The following is an 18377-nucleotide window of genomic DNA, read 5'->3' on the forward strand; positions in this document are numbered from 1 at the left end:
TGGCGGGCGCGTGCACGGGGAGGGAGCGGGTGGAAACCGCTGCACTACAGAAAATAACAATACTTATAAGTAGGAGAAAGGGGGGAGGGAATGGGTTTAATAAATCACTAAGGGATCAGGGAGATGGTCTTTGGAGGGGAAGCTACACTACAGAAAAAGAAAATATATATATATATATATTTTTTTTTTTTGTATAAACTGGCTACTGGCAGACAAGCTGCCAGTACCCAATATGGCTCCAAATAAGGTAGAGGGGGAGGGTTAGAGAGCTGTTGGGGGGGGGGGGGGGGATCAGGGGGTGTGATGTGTCAGGTGGGAGGCTGATCTCTACACTAAAGCTAAAATTAACCCTGCAAGCTAAGGGGGGAACCTACACAGCAGCATATGTAAATATGCTATATAAAAAAAAAAAAAGATACCTCTTTATTTTAGTACTGGCAGACTTTCTGCCAGCACTTAAGATGGCGGGGACAATTGTGGGGTGGGGGAGGGAAGAGAGCTGTTTGGGAGGGATCAGGGGGTCTGATGTGTCAGGTGGGAGGCTGATCTCTACACTAAAGCTAAAATTAACCCTGCAAGCTCCCTCAAAGCTCCCTACAAGCTACCAAATTAACCCCTGCACTGCTGCGCAGCAGCATTTAGCGGCCTTCTAATTGTCAAAAAGCAACGCCAAAGCCATATATGTCTGCTATTTCTGAACAAAGGGGTTTCCAGAGAAGCATTTACAACCATTTATGCCATAATTAAACAAGCTGTTTGTAAATAATTTCAGTGAAGAACCGAAAGTTTGTGAAAAAATTTGTGAAAAAGGGAACGATTTTTTTTATTTGATCGCATTTGGCGGTGAAATGGTGGCATGAAATATACCAAAATGGGCCTAGATCAATACTTTGGGATGTCTTCTAAAAAAAAAATATATACATGTCAAGGGATATTCAGGGATTCCTGAAAGATATCAGTGTCCCAATGTAACTAGCGCTAATTTTGAAAAAAAGTTGTTTTTGAAAAAGAAATTTTGAAACTTGTATTTATTGCCCTCTAACTTGCAAAAAAAAGCAAAGAACATGTAAACATTGGGTATTTCTAAACTCAGGACAAAATTTAGAAACTATTTAGCACGGGTGTTTTTTGGTGGTTGTAGATGTGTAACAGATATTGGGGGTCAACGTTAGAAAAAGTGTGTTTTTTTCCATTTTTTCCTCATATTTTATATTTTTTTATAATAAATTATAAGATATGATGAAAATAATGGTTTATTTAGAAAGTCCATTTAATGGTGACAAAAACGGTATATAATATGTGTGGGTACAGTAAATGAGTAAGAGGAAAATTACAGCTAAACACAAACACCGCAGAAATGTAAAAATAGCCCTGGTCCTTAAGGGAAAGAAATTAAAAAATGTCCTTGTCCTTAAGGGGTTAATACACTTTTTACCTCTGTGATTACCTTGTATCTAACTAAGCCTCTACAGACTGCCCACTTATTTCAGTTATTTTGACAGACTTGCATTTTAGCCAATCAGTGCTCACTCCTCGGTCATTTCACGTGCATGAGCTCAAAGTTATCTATATGAAACACATGAACTTATGCCCTCTAGTGGTCAAAATGCATTCAGATTAGAGGCAGTCTTCAATGTCTAAGAAATTAGCATATGAACCTCCTAGAATTAGATTTAAACTAAAGAATACAAAGGGAACAACGCAAAATTGGTGATAAAATAAATTGGAAAGGTGTTTAAAATTGCATTCACTATTTAAATCATGAAAGTTTTTTTTTGGACTTGACTATCCCTTTAAGCATGTAACTATGGCTGATATTTTACTGTACTTGAATAAAACGCTACGTGCCTAAAGTTTACTTTGACTGCAGATTGTGAGACCGGCTCCTTCTCAAGATATGCCGATTGGCCTGTTAGCAGAGGACAGTGAGGGAAAAATCGGGCACAGCAAGGGATCTGGCAGTTGATAGATCCCAACAGTAGCTTCTGAGTTGCAAGCGGGATGTCTACCAGCCAGGCAAGTTAATTCATTCTATTACTTTCTTTATTTGAAAAGCAGGAATGTAAAGTGTAGCAGCCGGCCCACTTTTGGTTCATCACCCTAGTTAGTGCTAAATGTAGCCACCAATCAGCAAGCACTATCCAGGATGCTGAATTAAAAATGGGCCGGCTGCTAAGCTTTACGTTCATGCTTTTCAAATAAAGATAGCAAGAGAATGAAGACAAATTGATAATAGGAGTAAATTAGAAAGTTACTTAAAATTGCATGCTCTATCTGAATCATGAAAGAAAAAATGTGGGGTTAGTGTCCCTTTAAAGGAACACTTTACATTCCTGCTTTTTAAATAAAGATTGCAAGAGAATGAAGAAAAATTGATAATAGGAGTAAATTAGAAAGTTACTTAAAATTGCATGCTCTATCTGAATCATGAAAGAAAAAATGTGGGTTTAGTGTCCCTTTAAAGGGATAGTCTAATATGGTTTAACACTATGAAAGCTTTGTTCTATTTTGTTTGAGTTACAAAGATCTTCTTTGAACATTGTTCCATGACCTTTTAGTTCACGTGTTGTATGATATCATTTGCTTTCCTTTTTGTCACATTTTTAGTTTGATTATACACACTGTTATAATTTTACTATATTTATTTAATTTTTTTGGATCCTAATTAACCTTTGACCTTCTGACAGTGCAGCGTACTCACAAAATGACCTCATGATAATGACGTTATTGACTTTTTAAAAGATCATCAAACCATTTCTAAACTCATAATTAGATTTACCTCTTGTGTTGAGCTGTAGCACAGATAAACGGCAGATTTCTGGTTAAATCCTTTAACAAAATTAGCAGATGCTCCCTCTATAGTAGCTACAATCTGTAGAAAACACAAATATTGTTTAATACTGAGCTCCTAAAAGTATTTTATAAACGTGTGGGTCTCTAGTACAGATTATATATAACTTGATACAAACACATTGTTTTGAGCTTCAATATACAGTGGGACCTCGGTTAACGAACGACTCGGTAAACGAAATTTCGGTTTACGAATGAAAATTCTGGGAAAAAAATGCCTTGGTTTACGATTTTTTTTCGCAATACGAAACAAGTGTCCCGGTTTTGGAGCCATTTGCAGCAAGTTGTTGAGCCTTTTGGAGCCATTTGCAGCAAGTTGTGGAGCCTTTAGGAGCCATTTGCAGCAGGTTTTGGAGCCTTTTTTCTCACCTCCGGAACGCATTAATTGGTTTTCAATGCATTCCTATGGGAAACCGTGTTTCGGTTTACGATTTTTTTTCGCAATACGAAACAAGTGTCCCGGTTTTGGAGCCATTTGCAGCAAGTTGTGGAGCCTTTTGGAGCCATTTGGAGCCTTTTGCAGCAGGTTTTGGAGCCTTTTTTCTCACCTCCGGAACGCATTAATTGGTTTTCAATGCATTCCTATGGGAAACCGTGTTTCGGTTTACGAATTTTTCGCAATACGAAACGTCCCGGAGAACGCATTAAATTCGTAAACCGAGGTCCCACTGTATTTAATACCCTATTCTTATACATTCAAATTGTCCATATATACAGCAAAAAAAAAAATAAAAAAAATCAATAAGGCTATTGGTTATATTTGAATGGTAGAACAATTGTTCCCCTTGAAAAGCAAGAATGTAAGTTTAGATGCCGGCCCATTTTTGTGAACAACCTAGGTTGTTCTTGCTGATTGGTGGATAAATTCTAAACAAAAAATGGGCTGGCTTCTTAGCTTAGATGCCTTCTTTTTCAAATAAAGATAGCAAGAGAACGAAGAAAAAATGATAATAGGAGTAAATTAGAAAGTTGCTTAAAATTACATGCTCTATCTGAATCACGAAAGAAAAAAATTTGGGTTCAGTGTCCCTTTAAATTTTAAATGTATAGGGAGAAACAAGTGAATATTAAATGGAACGTGAATATTCTTAAAGTGACAGTAAACACCTTGATATCCTATATTATAAAAGGCCAAGTGTGTTTGTCTGAAGCCGTCATGCGCAGTAGAGACTGCGCGCGGACAAACACACCTGGCCTTCAGCTGCAGAGTAGTGCGCACTGCGGAAGCTGCCTGGTGGGGGCGTGACCGGCGTGGGGCGTGCCGTGATGGGGGCGTGGCCGGCGGGCGTGACGAGGAGGCGTGGCCGGCGGGCGTGACGAGGGGGCATGGCCTCACGGGAGCACGCGGGAGGGGCGTGGCCGGCGGGAGAGAACAAAACAGAGGAAGGAAGGAAAGAAAGAAAGCGAGCAGAGAGAGGGGAGGGAAGAGCAAAAGAGGGAGAGAGAGCACAAGAGAGTGGGAGAGAGAGAGGGGGGAGAGAGAGCTTAAAAGAGAGGTGGGAGAGAGAGAGCGCAAAAGAGAGGGGGAGAGAGAGCGCACAAAAGAGGGGGAGAGAGAGAGCTCAAAAGAGAGGGGGGAGAGAGAGCGCAAAAGAGAGCGCAAAAGAGGGGAGAGAGAGCGCAAAAGAGAAGGGGGAGACATAGTGCAAAAGAGGGAGAGAGAGAGCGCAAAAGAGAGGGGGAGAGAGCAAAAAAGAGGGAGAGAGAGCGCAAAAAAGAGGGGGAGAGAGCGCAAGGGGGAGAAAGCACAAAAGAGAGGGGGAGAGAGCGCAAAAAAGAGGGGGAGAGAGCGCAAAAAAGAGGGGGAGAGAGCGCAAAAAAGAGGGGGAGAGAGCGCAAAAAAGAGGGGGAGAGAGCGCAAAAAAGAGGGGGAGAGAGCGCAAAAAAGAGGGGGGAGAGAGAGAGCTCAAAAGAGAGGGGGGGGAGAGAGTGCACAAAAGAGAGGGGGGAGAGAGCGCAAAAGAGAAGGGGGAGAGAGCGCAAAAGAGAAGGGGGAGAGAGCGCAAAAGAGGGGAAGAGAGCGCAAAAGAGGGGAAGAGAGCGCAAAAGAGAGGGGAAGAGAGAGAGCAAAAGAGAGGGGGGAGAGAGAGCAAAAGAGAGGGGGGAGAGAGAGCAAAAGAGAGGGGTAGAGAGAGCAAAAGAGAGGGGGGGAGAGAGAGAGAGCAAAAGAGAGGGGGGGAGAGAGAGCAAAAGAGAGGGGGGGAGAGAGAGAGCAAAAGAGGGGGGAGAGAGCAAAAGAGGGCGAGAGAGAGCAAGAGGGGGGAGAGAGCAGATGAGGGGGGGAAGAGAGAGAGAGCGAGCAAAAGAGGGGAGAGAGAGCAAAAGAGGTGGGAGAGAGAGCAAAAGAGGGGGGAGAGAGAGCAAAAAAGGGGAGAGGGAGCAAAAAAGGGGAGAGAGAGAGAGAGAGAGAGAGAGAGAGAGCAAAAGAGGGGGGAGAGTGCAAAATAAGGGGGAGAGAGAGAACTCAAAAGAGAGGGGGGGAGAGAGAGAACGCAAAAGAGAGGGGGGAGAGAGAGGGAGCAAGGGTTGGAACCGCGGTACCTAAAAAATTGGCCCGTGTACACGGGCTTTAGGACTAGTTTTTATATAAAATGCTTAGTTATGCATAATTTCACACCGTTGCAATATATTTTCATTGTATATTTTGCCCCATTTTCAGGTAATTTAGCTCTGAAAATTGAGGATTTTCTATTTCTCAGAACTTAAAATGCACCCTGCTGACTTATTAAGGTTAACTTTGCTACATATGTGTCCCTAATTGGTTAGTTGATAACAACTGCAAAGCAATGTACTTCATTCTAACATTATGATCGAAGCTATCCTTTATGTCTGCGGACTAAAGCTCAGATTGGCTCCTTGAAATACGGCAAATGATGGGTGGCCTTTTAAACAATAAATAATTGTAGTAGAAAGGATTTTAGTTTCTTTTAAAAATCTCTAAACTTGTCTGATATGTCATTCTATAGCAACACAACAGAATTGTGTATTCGCTGTACTTTTAAAGTAATAGAAACTAAAATGTGTATGGTGCATTTGAATTTTAAATAGATGCATTTTCTTTCCAATGGCATGGAGAGTCCACAAATCCATTCAATTACTAGTGGGATATTCACTCCTGGCCAGTAGGAGGAGGCAAAGAGCACCCCAGCAGAGCTGTTAAGTGTCACTTCCCTTACCCATAACTCCCAGTCATTCTCTTTGCCTCTGTCAAGGGAGGATGTGCGAAGATGGTGTCTGAAGATATTTAATCCTTTAATGGGTACTTTTCCCTGCAAGCAAGGCTTTGCTGTGTCCATGTCCATCTCTTTAGTAAGAGTAATGGTGGCTCTTAGCAGTTAGAAGGCGGCGAGGTAGTCTTTGCTTTACTTTTAACAACAATGCTACTCTCCATAGAAAACCAGGGTTGGTTATTTTGTTTTTTCTTTTTCTACAGGTCCCTGTCAGAGGTTGCAGTGTCTGACATACCTAAGAAGCTGTTCCTGCCCTGCAGCTATTCTCTACAGGTAAGTGCTTTTTACCTTCTAGGGTAGGAGGATATAGAGATTTTAACTACCCTGATATAAACTGGGCCAATGAAACTAGTAATTCAGATAAGGGGGATAGATTTATAAAGGTTCTCAGGGATAACTTCTCGTCACAATTAATAGAGGAGCCAACTAGGAGTAAAACTATATTGGATTTAGTGCTATTAAATAATACAGATATAATATCAAACATAGAAGTCAAAGAACATTTGGGTAACAGTAATCATAACATGGTCACATTTGAAATTTCTTTTCATAAGCAGTGTATTAAAGGTTTAACCAAGACTTTTAATTTTAAGAAAACAAAATTCAACAATTTAAGGAAATCATTAAATAACATAAATTGGGACAAAGTATTCTCTAATAAAAATACAGAGGATAAATGGATAACATTTAAAACTTTGTTAAATAAATATACATATCAACAAATATCATATGGTTATAAAAATAAAAATAAAAAATCCAAGCCAATGTGGCTGAATATAAATGTGTTAAGAGAAATTAGGAAAAAACATAGGGCATTTAAATTATTCAAAGAAAATAGTACAGACTCAAAATTCCATATTTATAAGGAATGTAACAAAGCATGCAAAAAAGCAATCAAATTAGCCAAAATTGAAAATGAAAAATGAATTGCAAAGGATTCTAAATCTAACCCTAAAAGGTTCTTTAACCCTTTGAGCGCTAATGACGGCTCTGAGCCGTCACAGAGTTTCTCACTCTGGTGCTAATGACTGCTCAGAGCCGTCATGAGCACTCTCCCACCTTGAGGGAGATCTGGGGGCTCCTTACTGCTCCTACCCCGGCGATCATGCCTGTAGAGTGACAGGCATCGCCGGGGCTTCACGTGATGTGCGGTGACGTCACACGCAATTACGTGATGACGTCATCGCGCAACTTTATTTATACTTAACAATGTTAGGAGGAGGGGGCATGCTGCTTAGAAGCCGTATATCAGGCATCTAAGCAGCTACAGACCCCCAAGACCCGTTGTTGGAAAGGTAATCACCTAACCTTTCCAACATTGTAAGTCTTGGGGGTCTGTAAAAAAAAAAAAGTTTTCAAAAATAATAATAAAATATATATATATATTATCACCAAGGTGGGAAATGGCTTAGCAGCCAAAGGGTTAAGTACACAAATAGCAAAAAAAAATCTAAGAAAGACAATATAGGTATATTAAAATGCGGGGAGGGTAGCATGATTAACAGTGACAGGGAGAAGGCTGAGATACTAAACCAGTTTTTTCTTCAGTATACACAAGAGAGGAACCATTGGATGATACTTTGGAACAAAATAGAACATGCCAGCCCATACCATTAATTGGGTTATGTATAGAGGATATCAGGAACAAATTGGATAATATTAAGGTAAATAAAACTCCAGGCCCAGATGGAATACACCCAAGGGTGTTAAGGGAATTTAGCACTGTTATAGACAAACCTCTACTTTTTCACTGTAAGAGCAATACAATTGTGGAACTCATTACCAAAGGAGGTAGTGAATGCTAATACCCTAGATACATTTAAAAATTATTTGGATACATTTCTGTCTATAAACAAAATTCATGGATATGATTGCTAGTATTAAATGGGTCACCTTTTAGTGGGATTATTTAAGCTTAACTGGAGCTTTTTGTATATATTTTAGATTTGTATAGGTTGAACTCGATGGACTTCAGTCTTTTTTCAACCTCATCTACTATGTTACAGCGCAGTGCCTTACTTATACTCTGTTGGGACAAAGTTTTATGATCGGAGCTTTCATTTATTGGGCTCCTATTAGATTTCCCTTCAAGGTTAAGCCTCATTATATTTCGTTATACACCTTTAGGCTATGTTTTTAATTGACGCCATTTTATTTTATACATCCGTGGCGGCGGTACACACTTTAGCCTGTGCTTCCTGCCACAATCTGTGTTTTTGGTGCCCTTTGTTGCATTGCACCATAGTTCATTTTATATACTGTGTAAATAGTTATGGAGAAGTAATTAGTTGCTTTATAACTTTAAAGCTTATATTCAGTTGTCAGGACATTTCTCCTGTCCTTTTCCGTGATTCCCTGGTGTTTGCTGCCGTCTCGTGGCAGTTTGATGTTATAACATATGTTTTAATCAATGCTTATTTTAAAGGATGCCACCTTCTATCTCCTTCATGATAAGGCGTTTTCAATTATTACGGCCAATATTTGTCTATTGTATTTTGTAAATTCAAAATTATATGCAGAAGACATGTATAAATTTATATTGTAGGGGGAACTATAGTATAACCAATCTCATAACAAGGAGATTTTTAGCCCTTATGTTCATCTGCTTGTGACTCTATGTTTAGCATATGGACTTTTATTGTCTTTCTAGAGGTTGTCTCCTAATGTTTGTAACTTCAGGATACCTCAAGACATAAATCTATTTATTTTTTAATAATATTTGGTCACTATTATGTTTATATTTTAGTTGACTGACAACCTGTCCTTTAACAGAGTTTTTTCTCTGATGTCAGCTTGACGCTGGAAGTTTATAGCCACAAGGCTGCTATATAGCGGTCTTGTGTTTCTTTTACATAACGTCTAGTGAACTTGCCAGATGTTCTTTCTTAAGTTTAGGCCTTGGTTAGTTCCAGGCTTGTGTTTAAGTCTGTTGCTCCTCTTTGGAGTTTTGATCTTATTCTTAGCGTTCTACTCCAGGCTCCATTTGAGCCTATGCACTCTGTGGATATTGATCTGTTATCCTGGAAAGTTTTGAATACTTTTCGCTCCTTTTTATGCTCGTTGAGTCTTTGAGCTTGCGGCTCTGCAGTAGTATTCTCCTTCCTTATCTTTCATGCTGGTAGGGGGTCCTTTGTGCCAATTTGGGATTTCTTCCTAAGGTAGTGTCAGACCGCAATATCTATAAGGATTTTGTCGTTCCTTCGTTCTTGTAACGCACGTGGGATACTCATCTATCAGACCAAACTCGGCCAGTAGTCTTGTTATCTCGGCGTTGAGCCGGAATGATAGGGAATATCCCAGAGCAGAGAAAGTTAGTGAGATGAGGAAGGCGGCACTCACCACAGGCAGGACAGTCCCAGCGGCAACGGCAGAGCAGTCCAAGGATGAACCACTAGAATAGTCAGGCAGGCAGGGTTTGGCAACAGCAAAGCAGTCCGAGGGAACACCACTAGAATGGTCAGACAGGCAGGGTTCGGCAATAGTAATACAATCCAGCAATTAAGGGGTAAAGAGGGTAGAGTAGTCAGACAGGCAGGTTCAGCAATAATAATTCAATCCAGCAGTTAAGGGGTAAAGCAGGTAGAGTAGTCAGACAGGCAGGTTTAGTAACGGTAATAAGGCACATAGATAGAACGATCTGTCACACCCAGGAGCACACAAAGTAACACCTATACTTGGGCAGTGACAGATCGTTTGTAACAATTTTAAATAGGCGCAGGATTCGCGCCAGAGGTCTGACCGGCATCAGCACGCATCCGGACCCGACACTGCCCCTGGCAACGAACAGGGAAGGAGACGCTGCACCCCTAGCAATGGCTAGAGCGGTGCGGCGTGACAGGTCTGCCATAATCCTTCCTCTCAGTAGGAACGCTTGTTGCATATTATGATATTGTGCGTGCTCTGCAGTACGTTCTGCAAGTATCTAGAGATTTTCATCTATCTCCTGCCTTATCTCTGATTTTCGTAAGGGTCAGAAGGCCACTTCTCTTGAGAAGTATTTGGTTTTTGAGACAGTTGGATAACAGCCTCCTGAGAGGATTATGGCTCTTTCCACTAGGACTGTCTCTTCTTTCTGGGCCTTTCAAACTGGTGCCTCTGTGGATCAGATCTGCAGAGTGGTCTCTTGGTCCTTGTTACATATATAAAAAAAAAAAATGTAAATTCCACAATCTATGTTTTTTTGCTTCGGATGAGGTTTCTTTTGGGAGGAAAGTTATTCAAGCGGTGCCTTCTGTTTAGGCCGGTCTTTCTTGTTCTCCCTCCCTTACACTCTGGGTCCTCTAGCTTGGATATTGGTTCCCACTAGTAATTGAATGGATTTGTGGACTCTCCATGCCATTGGAAAGAAAACAAAATGTATGCTTACCTGATAAATTCTTTTCTTTCCTGGCATGGAGAGTCCACGGCCCGCCCTTATTAGTCAAGACGGCTTTTTGTCATTTTCTAAACCTCAGGCACCTCTATACCCTTGTGTTAGCTTCTTTTTCCATTTTCCTTCAGCCGAATGACTGGGGATTATGGGTAAGGGAAGTGACACTTAACAGCTCTGCTGGGGTGCTCTTTGCCTCCTCCTGCTGATTTTCAGTGGCATATGCACATATGCTGTACGGGTCCGTGCACCAGCATTCAAACTCCACACTTTCTCTGAGAGCCAGCAATAACTTGTATGACATACATTAAAGGGGCGCTGTACACTAAATTTTAATTTGCATAAATGTTTTATAGATTAATCATTTATATAGCCCATATTGGGTTGTTTTTGAAACAATGTTTAGTTTTGCTTTTTTTTTTTTTTTTTTAATAACATTGTGCTGATTTTCAGACTTCTAACCAAGCCCCAAAGTTTTAGATGTATACTGATGTCTACAGATTCCTACGGCTCCTGTTTGTGTAATTGGTCTTTTCATATGCAGGGGAGGGTCTGCTCTTCCTGCTTTCTCAGTCCCTTTCAGTGGGTGTCCCAGCCTATTCTCATCAACAGTACTAAACTGGGAGCTTGTAAAAAAGTTTTTAAAAGGTTTTATACTGGACTTTAGATCACCATATTATTCTTTATAGTAGATCTTATTACATGCAGTGATATGAAAATCGGTATATACTGCCCCTTTAAGTGTTCACTGCAATGCACACCACCGCCAGCTCTGAGCAAGCATGGTGTTTGAATCCTGACCCTCTAGTCACATGTAGCATATGTGCGTATGCTGCTGAAACAGTATTAACGTTTAAGTACTTCTGCTAATGGATGTATATTGAAATGCATTGATCCAAATTTAAATTTTGACATTACCAAGCCTTTAATATAGCATTCATATATTAACCCCTTGCGCATATGGACGTAGGTACTATGTCACACAGTAAATTGTACTTTGTCCAGAGTAATGTGTTGATGTAATATCTACGTCCGGCACAGAGGCGCATTCTGCAGTCTCTGCTTTTAGCTTAGACAGCGGGAGCCGCAACCAGGCGGCACAAGGCATCTGCCTACATATGATAAAAAAACACTGATCATGTGCCCTTAACATATAAAGCCAGATCGCTGATACTCTCTGTGTCACTCTCTGTGAGGATCCTCCATTGGTGACGAGTGGGAGCGGTGAGAGGAAAAGAGGGAGGCAGGTGGGCAGCCCAGGGGAAGTGGGGGTTCCCTACACTAAAGCAACAAAGGATGTAAGAGAAAAGAAAGATATGGGGCCCTACAGTACAGAAAAAAAGTGCTCTCGGACAGGGGAAAGGTGTGTGGGGGGGTCCCTACTACAGAAAAAAAGATTAAATCTAAAAGAAAAATAATTTGTTACTGGCAGACTAGATGCCAGTGACAAACAGGATGGGTAGAAGAGTTGTTTGGGGGGGGGGGGATTAGGAAGGTGGGTGGGTAAGGAGGGATCCCTACACTACAGAGATTTGAAAAAATAAATAAAAGCTCTAAACTGCATACTGGCTGTTGGCCAGTACCTAAGATGGTGGCAACCAATGGAAGGGGAAGAGAGGTGTTTGGGAGGGATTAAGTAGAGATCAAGGTGTGGGAGGTGTCAAGTGGGAGGGTAATCCCTACACTAAAGCAAATATTAACCCCTTCACTGCCAAGAATTTCAGAAGTGTAGTGCGCAACTGCAATTAGTAGCCTTCTAATGCATGTCTGCTGTTTCTGAACAAAGGGAACTCCAGAGAGGCTTTTACAACCATATGTCTTATGACTGCAGTAGTTGTGAGTAAATCATTTCAGTGAGAAACCCAAAGTTTGCAAAAAAGTTAATGATTTTTTTTTTTTATATGATCGAATCTGGCAGCCAAATAGTGTCATCAAATATACAGAATGGGCCTAGACCAGAACCTTTTCATAGGTAAATAATAAAAAAGAGAGAGAGAAAAAAAAAAAAAAGAGAGAAAGAGAGAGAATAACTCGTTGTGTAGTTCATTAACAAATCTAGACAGGCCAGAAGGCTTGTTTTTCCCACAGAAAACCTCTGGAACACATTGTTTCCAATGCAGCAAAGGATTCTGGGTAAGATATGCAAATTAGGTTCACAATGACATACCTTTTTACTTCAGGTCTGCTTTTAAGCAGATTACCTTAACGCCAAAGCATTGCTGTTCACATAGCTTATAAGCTTAGCTAGGGCTAGTGCAGTGATTCATAACCATCCCAGGACAGACTGTTTAATAGTTATTGCTACTCATCAGCTGGGAGAAGGTTTGAATCACTGCTGGGTGAAGTTGATTTCGGGCAAACAACATTTAAAATTAGGTGGCGGTAAAAGGTGAGTTTAAGACCCTCCACTACGCACAAAATATGGAGAAAAATAACTCGTGTAGTTCATTAACAAATCTAGACAGGCCAGAAGGCTTGTTTTTCCCACAGAAAACCTCTGGAATACATTGTTTCCAATGCAGCAAAGGATTCTGTATATATATTAGAAATTGATATGGGGCGAGTAGGTTTGGTTGATCTGAGGTCTGTGGATCAATACAAAATGAGTAGATGGTATAACATGTCTAGATTAAGAAGGGTGATTAGCCATCAGTACCAAATAAGTAGCGTCTCTGAATTTAGGTAGGAGATTTTTGGATAAAAAAATGAAACACAAAAGGTAGCTTAATAGATTTTGAGGGCTTTCAAAAATGTTTGCTTTCAGATATCCTGATCAGGCTGCAAAATAGGGAATGTGAGTACAGCCTCAATTGTAAGAAATATTGTGGGAAAATAAGAAACGCTCAGTACAATACCATTAGATTTTTAGCAAAAAAATCCCTAAAGAGGACAATGTACACAGTCAAACAGTTGTTTTTTTTTGTATTCAAAGTAACTGCAAGGATGTTTTTCAATAGGCTGGGCTCTTTCATCTACCCTCACTGCCGCTACCTCCTAATTACATAGCTTTTCTATAGCCGATACTGCAGTATTGACAACAACAGGCAATTTCAAATGATTAGTTGTCCAAGTTACTACCCATGCAAAAGTTAAAAAAAGTCAAAATTTGACACTAACCAATTTTATTCATGTCCCTACTGCCTTAAATTGAACCTGTTCTGGTCTACACACTTTGCATCAAGTGAGAAGAAGATACATGCTATCTATACACTTTGCCAAATGGCCAGCTAATGTATACATTTTTTAAATAATTAAAATATAAGGAAATAATTTGATCTGGTTTAAAATAAAAATATAAACAATTTACAATAAGCTATATCACAATGGCTAACCGTATGTATAGAGGGGTGTAGTGGGTGTGGTGTGGACAGGTGATGTGATGGGTGGAATCAGAAGTGGCGAGTAACATTTTAGCACTTCTATATATGTCTATATGGTGTACATATGTATTTATGTGTTAATATGTGTATATATGTCTGTAAATACATATATATACATATGTACACAGATATAGACATATAAATATACAAACACATACATTTTTAGACATGTATATGTATTTCTATGTTAAAGCCCTTTGCCTGTCTGACACCTCATCTTTGAGCCTTTATAACTGTGTGCAATATTTATTTTTAATATTTTTTTTTAATTGGTGTTATTATGAGTGTAACTGTACTTTGTAATGTATTTTTGATGTGTTTTGTGCAACGTTTATGTTTTGCAAAACAGTTAACCAAAGCTCTGAAGTGGCGGTAATCATTCTAGCGTAAATCGCAATTGCGCTCAAGCGATCGTGTTTACTTTCAACTTGTAATACCATTGGTAGGCCGTCGAGCCCCTTGTCACTCTGGCAAAAATGTGTGCGGTCCACTCATTATCTGGCCCATAATGTTTGGTCATAAGAATAAACTATTTAAAAAATAAAAAGGTAAATCTTACCATGGTATACCCTTTCGGACAGGTCGGCTGACTTGAAGCCCATGCCAGTCCAGTGAGCGGTTTGGGAGGTTCCTCAGAGACGGAAACGGACATCCTGAATATACTAAGAGAAGGAAGCAAAACAAAATAGATCATAGAAGTAAACTAGAAAATTGTTTAAAATCATATTCTCTATCTAAATCATGACAGAAAAAAATTGGGTTTCATGTCCCTTTAATCTATAAGATTGTAAACAATAATTACAATGGAAGGGTGTAATATATATATATATATATATATATATATATATATATATATATATATACACACACACACACATACACATATACAGACAACCCAACTCTCCCTGAAGTTCAGGGAGTCTCCCTGATTGTAATAGCGGCTCCCTGATGCCAGCAAATGGAATGCAATCTCCCTGAAACTCCAAGTACCATGATCCAATGTGGCCCAATAACGGAAAAGTGCTTCTTTACGGAATGCCTTTAGTTGCTGGGACGTTAAAGAACCCTAAAAGCCTGCATCAGTAACCAAAAAGCCCCCCTGATTTTAATAAAATAAAACACACATGCTACCTTATTTACTGCGCGTAATTAAACTTCGTATTCTAAAATATTTAAGCATTCAACAAGCGTAAGATCACTGGAAAATAGGTTTGTTGTATGTGGTTGTGCAATAAAGCTACTTTTGTTTGTAATGTGAGTTTAGTGGGAAGCTACTTTAATGATAAGTCTCTATCTTATTCAGGGTTTCAATGTGTCCAATATATAACTGGGGGGGGGGGGGGGGTGGCGGCGCAGTAGAGGGTGAAGGTAGTTTAGGTCCATTCAATTTACTTATGGGTATTATTATAATATATAGTTTTATGCAACTCTAGAATATAGGTTTATTTTGGCTAGGTTTTTTTTTATATCCCCTTAGTAATATGGGTTCTTCTTTGTTTTTATTATCCATCTCTCTTAGATTATATGTATCTTAAGGCTGCCTCCCAGTTTGTTATGTATCAGAGATAAAGTATAGGTCATCTATCACTATAGGTTCTATAGGATCTGAATGATATTTACCGTTTGCCTTTATTGTGAATTAATGCTTTTAGGTGACATATTAAGTACAATATTTTGTGTAATATTTTCTTCTTGTGGTTTCACTTTTTCATGCTTGTATTTTGTACATAATATCCTCCTCTGTTTAGCTCAATTTACTAATATCTTTCAATATTTACCTTGTCCCCTTTAAATGTTGTGCTAACTACGTAGCCAATGTTCTTATCCAATCATTGTGTTTTTTTACCTTTTTTAAAACAGTGAACATGTGTATCAATTTATGTCTATGATTACGGTCTTTGCGACCGAAACCGGTCAGACTTCTTACTGGCTACGTTTTGAAGTCCCTTCTTTGATGTCTCCATGACTTTTTATTTTGTTCTAATCAAGGTAATATTTTTTTCTAAAGGCTACTTGGACTACCTTCTTTTCTGAAGAATTTAAACTATCAGTCCTATGTCTCCCAGGATACTAAATATCAAATTGTGTTATAAATAGCGGCAACGCCACCTCCAAAGCAACAAAAGATGCAATTTGGTCTGTTTTTAATATCACAGGGTCGTTTTTAAACTCTGGAAATGTAATATATCAACTAGGTTAATAAAACTGTTTTACAACCAAGTATACAAAACCATTATATATATATATATATATATATATATATATATACACATACATATATGTACATGGAATAGGCAGATTAACTAGTTGTCATTGCTTAGATTTCTTCTAAATTAGTACTGATCAAACTATCACTGCAAGTTGGAGAACCCCAGCCAGCCCATCACACACACCCATCGCATTGTATAACGTTTAAAATACATCAATACCCCCCTCAAGCAAGACCACGTAACTTACCACAAAACACAACCACCTATACGACAGGTAAAACTACCCTTTTCACTTCCTGATTGGAAAAATCTGCAACACGCATGCGCTAAACTTCGTGACTCGTAAAAACTACAGTATCCAGTCGGCATCGCGTTTACGTAAAAGACGTAAAGTTAGGCATGCGCAATTGCGCATTTGTATTAGTCTGTCACCACAATTAACTGAGGGGCCCAAGAGTAACGAAATTGCTATAGTTGTCAGTGTCACCGTTTGCGGGAAAGACTTTGAAGTAACGTGAGCTGTCAGAATAGCTTAGTCTAGGCATATGCTGGTGGCTGGAAGGAGACATATTTAATGGGGTACTATACAGTCCCTTGTTACTATTGTATCCGTTCGTCTGAACGTTAGATTTACAATTCTAAATGATTATGGAACGTTAGGCTAAATAGCCAGTGGACAAGGCGCCGTTCTGCTATTATTTTACAGCCCTATAGCTGATATTGAGAATATACTAGACCTGAAAATTCATAATAAGTTTAATGCTGTTCTTTGCTACCTGAGGAAAAAATGTTACATACTTTGTAATTGTCAGATTTAGAAAATTAACATTTGCAACAAGCTAGGGTGACCGTGTGTAACATTATTCTAATAAAATACAGATAGTGACTGCTGGTGTGTGTATATTTTTCTGTATCATTACACAGTATATACACTAGGGTTGCCCCTTTTGCTCAGAAGATTCCATTTCCTGGACACTTTAAATGGGCGTGGCTTGGGGCGTGGCTTCTTGTAGCCTCATATGATAACATTTTTACAATTTTGGTTTGCAATTATAAAAATAAAATAAATAAAAAAAAATATTAAAAATGTTATTTATATTTTTTATTTATATTATTATAATTTATTATTTTCCACAAGTTGTGTGCTGTCCTGCTGTCTGTGTCACTATGCAGCATGCTGCTATATGTATTCAATATTTACAACTGTCTGTCACTTGGTAATTTACAGTATACAGGCAGGAGCTAGGACCTGGTGGACTATGCAGTGTGTGCTGACATCCGTGACGTCACACCACACCACCACGGAGCTCGTCGCACTGCCTGCTGCTGCCTGAGAGGCTGATTCATAGTATTGACTCCAGTCTCCACCCCCCACTTGCACGTGCTGTAAGGAGCTCTATATGCCTGCACAGTGATCTCAATGTATTCACTGTGCAGGCGTAGCTCCTCCCCAGCCGTCATGCCTATAGAGGCATAATCGCACAGGCTGAACTGTGCGGTCCTTTCAGCCTGTGCTCTGTCTCCTCCCCCAGCCTCTTGATCCGTTGTTTGATAGGCTCCCTGGCTCACGTGATGGCCCCCACGAGGCTCCTCACGGCTCAACGGCGCGAAAATGAGCTGAGAGGAGGCTTTTGCATAGAGCTCTGTAAAAAAATTATTTCAAACTTGAGAAAACTTCTAAAAACGACTTAGTTTGCTGGCTGCCTGCTGTATATCAGAGACTCTCTGAGACAGACTGACAACATCAACAGTCAATATTTGCTGCTGCAGAGTAGACTCAGACTGCAGTGTGCAAATAGGCTAATAGCCATTATTACATTAGGCTTAGCTTAGCTTAGCAATAGAGTTTAGAACTTTAGATTCAGTATTCTATTATCTATATAGAAGATACTAATATATTATATTAGTTCAGTAAGTTCAAGTTGTTTGAAAGTTTGTGGGCAGATATTTTAATGATTTTTGCTGCAGGCCTGCAGTTTTTTATATAGAGTAACTGAGTTGAGTCTTGAACTTGAACTACTAGTGTTTTTTTTTTTTAAAAAAAAACATTTTTATTTTTCTACTTGTAATTTAAACAACAGATACAGTCTGAGTCTGATATTGCTTTTTATATAGAGTAACTTGAGTTGAGTCTTGAACTACTAGTGTTTAACAAAAAAAAAATCATTTTTATTTTTCTACTACTTGTAATTTAAACAACAGATACAGTCTGAGTCTGCGCTTTTTATATAGAGTAACTTGAGTTGAGTCTTGATGAACTTGAACTACTAGTGTTTAAAAAAAATAAAATAATTTATTTTTCTACAATTTTTATTTTTAAACAACAGATACAGTCTGA

At 39.3% G+C, this 18377-nt stretch overlaps 1 protein-coding gene across 1 annotated transcript in view; it reads right to left on the reverse strand.

Annotated features, from left to right (window-relative positions):
• The window catches only part of MVB12A (multivesicular body subunit 12A), a 105797-nt gene extending 89453 nt beyond the window's left edge, over positions 1–16344 (reverse strand). Inside the window, exons 1-3 of the mRNA XM_053721738.1 lie at positions 16287–16344; positions 14389–14491; positions 2780–2872 (exon numbers count right to left, since the gene is read on the reverse strand). Coding sequence (XP_053577713.1) covers positions 2780–2872; positions 14389–14481 — 186 coding nt within the window. The 5' untranslated portion in view covers positions 14482–14491; positions 16287–16344. The remainder of the gene's footprint in view (positions 1–2779; positions 2873–14388; positions 14492–16286) is intronic.
• Between the last annotated feature and the right edge of the window lie 2033 nt (positions 16345–18377).

This window comes from Bombina bombina, chromosome 7, assembly GCF_027579735.1.
Source record: "Bombina bombina isolate aBomBom1 chromosome 7, aBomBom1.pri, whole genome shotgun sequence".
In the NCBI taxonomy this organism is placed as follows: Eukaryota; Metazoa; Chordata; class Amphibia; order Anura; family Bombinatoridae; genus Bombina; species Bombina bombina.